Source organism: Priapulus caudatus, unplaced genomic scaffold, assembly GCF_000485595.1.
Source record: "Priapulus caudatus unplaced genomic scaffold, Priapulus_caudatus-5.0.1 Scaffold158, whole genome shotgun sequence".
Lineage (NCBI taxonomy): Eukaryota > Metazoa > Priapulida > Priapulimorpha > Priapulimorphida > Priapulidae > Priapulus > Priapulus caudatus.
Window position 1 is genome coordinate 327328 of NW_014577219.1, and position 5011 is coordinate 332338.

Consider the following 5011-nt stretch of genomic DNA (forward strand, 5'->3'; position numbering starts at 1 on the left):
TGTGTGTGATGGGTGTTGTGTGTGTGTGTGTGTCGGTGTGTGTGTGTGTGTGTGTGTGGTGTGTGTGGAGGTGTGTGTTGCAGTTTGCGCTATTATTATCATGTACAATAGTTTATTCTGGATGTTTACTAAACGTTTAAATGTAGTAAAATATTTTATATTTTGAAATTAATGGTGAAGTGGCAGAAGTACATACTAAACAGTCCAAAAGTAAAGAAACAGATAGATATATGCATATTTAAAATAGATTTAATTTAAAATGTATACTATAAAAAAGAAACAGCAAATTTTTATTAGCTAAGTTATTTTTAAGTTAAGGAATTCCCCTCATTGGATTCCCCTGGGATATCCCAAAATCTATAATGAGGCTCTTCACGACAATGTGCTCACCACATCTTCACGTTCGGTTGAGTTTGACGCCGAAAACTTTGTAGCTGAGTTAATACAAGTTAATACACCTTTATCTCCTGCACTTAAGCTAGACTTTCCGAAATATCAATATGCCTGTTTCTTGAATAACAATCATAGTTCGTAGGCCTACACAAACACAGTGACCATGTTTCCTCAGTCAATAAATGGCATTATTCCTGCCGATTGTCACCAATTCCTGCATGAATCATGTATTTTTTATCAAAACATGTTAAACCCCCAGACAGCCCCACAGACAGTGATTATCAGCAGCTGACCAGAAAGCTCCTGGAATTATTAACTGCTGACCAAACAAACTGCTGATATTAGGGATTTCAATTCTAATATCAATTCTTACAAACTGCTGATATAATTCGATATTAGGTATAAAATAAAATAAATGTCTGTTTACGGTTCCAACTCAATTTTTTTAAAGGGTAGGTCGGTAGGTAAAAAAACATTTTTTTACTCAAAAAAATTATTTTAAAGTCAAAAACACCAAAACTATCATTCAATGTGTTCATTTTCTAGAACTTTAAACTCCGATGCATATTTTGATGGAAAAATAATAGAAAAATATTGTTTAGAAACACTAATTTCTATTTCTCGACTTTATTTATGATCTTGCCCTAAAATAAATCAATTTAATATTCTTTTTACAACAATGCTAATTACAAAATTTGAGTCGGCACTTTTTTGGAAAGGTCTGTCGGATTCGACTCTAACTGTGAACGAAGCTGTTCATTTCCCTGTGGATTTCTTGAATCCCCTTAATACCGCAGGCTTACCACCACACAAACTTACTCTTAAACTTGGTTCCCCCATCATTGTCCTCAGATCTTTAGACCCACCCAACATCACCACTGGAACACGTTGTCGAGTCACAGCCTGCCATGCCAACGTCATAGACGTCGTCATCCTACATCCTACCAGCAACTGGCAAAACCGTATTCATACCACGCATACCACTCATCCCTTCAACATCACATCTTCCATTTAAAAGACTGCAATTCCCTATCCGCCTTTGCTATGCTATGACAATAAACAAAGCCCAGGGACAGACTTTAACTACCATAGGCTTGGACCTGACCACACCTGTCTTCTTCCATGGCATGCTCTATGTTGCCCTCTTACAAGTAGGCAAACCCAGGGCAATGTTCATTCACACACAGCACACGAAGACCAAAACATACTTTACAAAGAAACCTTTGATCCGTAGGTCAGCTACAACACTAATACACTCATTCATGAATTCCCACCGTCCGAAGGACGAGTACTTTGCTAGTATATATATATATATATATCAAGAGTACATAATAGATGTGCTCTAGTATGTGCTCTTGATATATATGTGATAGCAGATTAAGCAACTGGCCCTAAATTAAATCTTCTGAATTTATGGTCACATTCGTGAAATTGCGTTTTATATAAAGAACCAGATCAGCAGAAATATTTCGATGATAATGTTTTGATTAAATTAACTGACTTCTGCTACAGCGTATAATAATTAGAAGTTATGCTTATCTATTGTAGTGTGTTGTCATTATAGTGAAAGCCACGGTTATGAATGTTTGAAATCTTAAACGTGGAGCCATTATCTGAACTGCGATAATACGTCTTAGCCTGTAAATAATACTGCCTATGGTATAATTCTATAACTAATTGGCAATGCAGGAAACGTGCCCGAAAACTACGATGATGTTCATTAGTTATTCATTATATTTCGAATAAATATAATTAGCTCAAAGTCTTCGCATCCGCGCTAGAGCGAAATGGCACAACGAAGGTTAGAATAGAGCCTGCCTTTTCACTCTCATCTTTGCCGGACTTTTCACGGATGGATTCACGATAATCAAACATGGCTACCGAATTATTTTTGGTACTTCAGGCGACCATGTTGATTTATTGATGGATTATAAACGCAGGTTTTCCTGTAAATTCCTAACTGTTTGCGAAATTCACCAATAACTAGTAAAACGGCTTATTGGCTATTGTATTCAATAGCAATTATACTTATTAGGTAGGCGTCTGGAAACTATATGTTGTACGTGAGAGGTTACAATCTTCGTAAACTGCCGTTGGTTCGGACCGGATCCGGTCGATCTCTGATCCGGTGATAACACGCTGTACAAAGTGAAATATGTCGTATTTGTAAAGATTTCCTATACGCATCGAGCTTTGCGTTTTTTCCCTGAGATATCGCGTGTTTAATATTTATATCTCGATCGCCAGCGGTGTGCTTGCCGACAGTATTGACACGCGTAACTTACATCCTGATCTCACCGTCGCCGCTGGTCGCTTTTCGCGGCAATTTTCAAACGCGTGACGAATTTTATATCACCTGATATAGGCGAATAGCTTGGATCGACTGGGTCGCACGCCATATCTTCTGCCTGCCCGAGCGAATTGAGCGTCGGCGGCAATCGAGCACGCACACCGACTACACATCCGTCACCGACGCCGAGACACTGCGCATGTCCCGTAGCACGACCGGTAACAAACCCGGAGCGAAGCCGACGGCGTCGAACAACCAGGTGTATAAAGCGCCGTCTAGCGGCAAGCACGTGAATTTCGGAGGGGGCGACAACAGTAGCCAGTCGGCCGTGTGACAAGCAGCGACGACGACGATGATGACGACGACGACGACAACGACGACGTTGACGACGACGGATGCGGTGTGATCAAGCATGTCCTTTTAACGCGCGGATGGTTACTTCGCTAGCGGTTACGAGGCGCGCGTGTGTGTGCGTGCGCGTCCGGTGTTCATTTTTTTCTTCACCAACACCTCCCCCGGGCGCTAGCCAGTAAGACGCACGCGAGGAAAAAGAGATGAAATAAGAAAAAAAACACTGGCGCGCAGTTATCCTTATGAGACAACATCGCGATATATAGTTTACGCTTGTGATCTTGAATGTCGTGTGGGATCAATATTGTGGTCGTCCGCCGAGCAGCAAACGGGTGTATAGTTTCACCGCACAATGCGGGATATAGTTGATGCTGCTACGCACGCCGCTATCGCCAAATGTCTAAACGTTGGTGTTGTGTAAAGGGCCGGACACACTAGGCGATTTTATCGGGCGACTCAGTCGGGCGACTCAATCGCCGGTGAAAATCGCATAAAATGTGTCCAGTCAGTCGCCCGATTTAGTCGCCCGTTTCAATCGCATCGATCAAAACGTTTTGTTATTATCGGGCGATTATTTCAGTCGCGCGACTCAATCGCCTAGTGTGTCCGGGTCGGCGAATGAGTCGCCCGATTGTACAATTCATCAGCCAATTAAACGGTGCAATTTTCAATCATGTGACTATCAATCTAGGTGGCGCGAGTGGTTTAGTGTTGCAGCGGGGAAAAAATCGCCGATGAATCGCGCTGATATTCGCCTAGTGTGTCCACTCTCAGTCGCCCGACTCATTCGCCGGCGACTATCGGGCGATAAAGTCGCCCGATTTGATCGCATTAAAATCGCCTAGTGTGTCCGCCCTCCTGACGCAACTATGCTAGTATCAATTAAGTAGAATAATGATTCTGAAAACATTGTGAAGCATTCTTATTCTGATGAATGATGAATAATGATATTGATGACGTTCAATATTGATTCTTCTACTTTAACTGCGTCCTGTTACGTGCATCGCATGCCCTTGCACTGTTATATGAAATAAACGGCTGAAGTGAATGAAGCCATATCTATAGGTGTTACTTTCAGCAATATGTCCTAGCTACGCAGCTAACTATTTAAGAGAGATAAAAAATTAGCGATTGTTAATTATTATGTCACTGATTTTGTTAAGGTGTATATGATGGTGTTGTATTATTTTAATGTGAAATATTATAGTATTGTAATGGTAACACTTCACCATTTCATGAAAACAAGAGAGCGGTTAAATCAATGTTCGCGTGAGACTTTTTCATGGAAATGCATTCGTTATATATTTCAAGTAGATTATTCCTATTATGATGTGTAATTCCATTTCATAAAGGTTCGTGACAAGAAAGCACCTGCTCCAGAATAATTGTGAAAATTTGCATAATTTTCAATTTTGTAATAAGAGTTGTTGATAAGAGTAATATAATAAATAAGATAAGAGTTGATAAGTAATAAGAGTAATAATAACTCTCTGACAATTGTTCAGGATAAATTTGCTTTGGACATTTCAACCTTGGTACCTATCTTATAAAGCTTATCTTATATATCTATCTTATAAGATATATCTATCTAAGATATAAGATATAAGATATAAGATATATCTATAATAAATAAGATAAGAGTTGATAAGTAATAAGAGTAATAATAACTCTCTGACAATTGTTCAGGATAAATTCGCTTTGGACATTTCAACCTTGGTACCTATCTTAGGATTTGTGACTTGTGTACTTATCTTGGCCTTATGTCATGTTGCTATAACAGCCACAATAGTTGAACCTGTTACGTTACAGGCAGTACTTAATTGTGATTGCAATAGCAATAGCAGCTTTATGGTACTCATACTTGATATTATGTGTACACGTCCACGTCATATAGGTGCATGTTCGTAAGCATGTTGTAAATATGAGAGATTAATTTTACATACACACAGGCACGCTCGCACGCACGCACGCACGCAC

General features: G+C 39.8%; 1 protein-coding gene across 1 annotated transcript in view; it reads left to right on the forward strand.

The window, feature by feature from the left end:
- The window catches only part of LOC106806401 (cardioacceleratory peptide receptor-like), an 81440-nt gene extending 77923 nt beyond the window's left edge, over positions 1-3517 (forward strand). The window contains exon 9 of the mRNA XM_014808326.1: positions 2759-3517. Coding sequence (XP_014663812.1) covers positions 2759-2766 — 8 coding nt within the window. The 3' untranslated portion in view covers positions 2767-3517. The remainder of the gene's footprint in view (positions 1-2758) is intronic.
- Positions 3518-5011: the final 1494 nt, after the last annotated feature.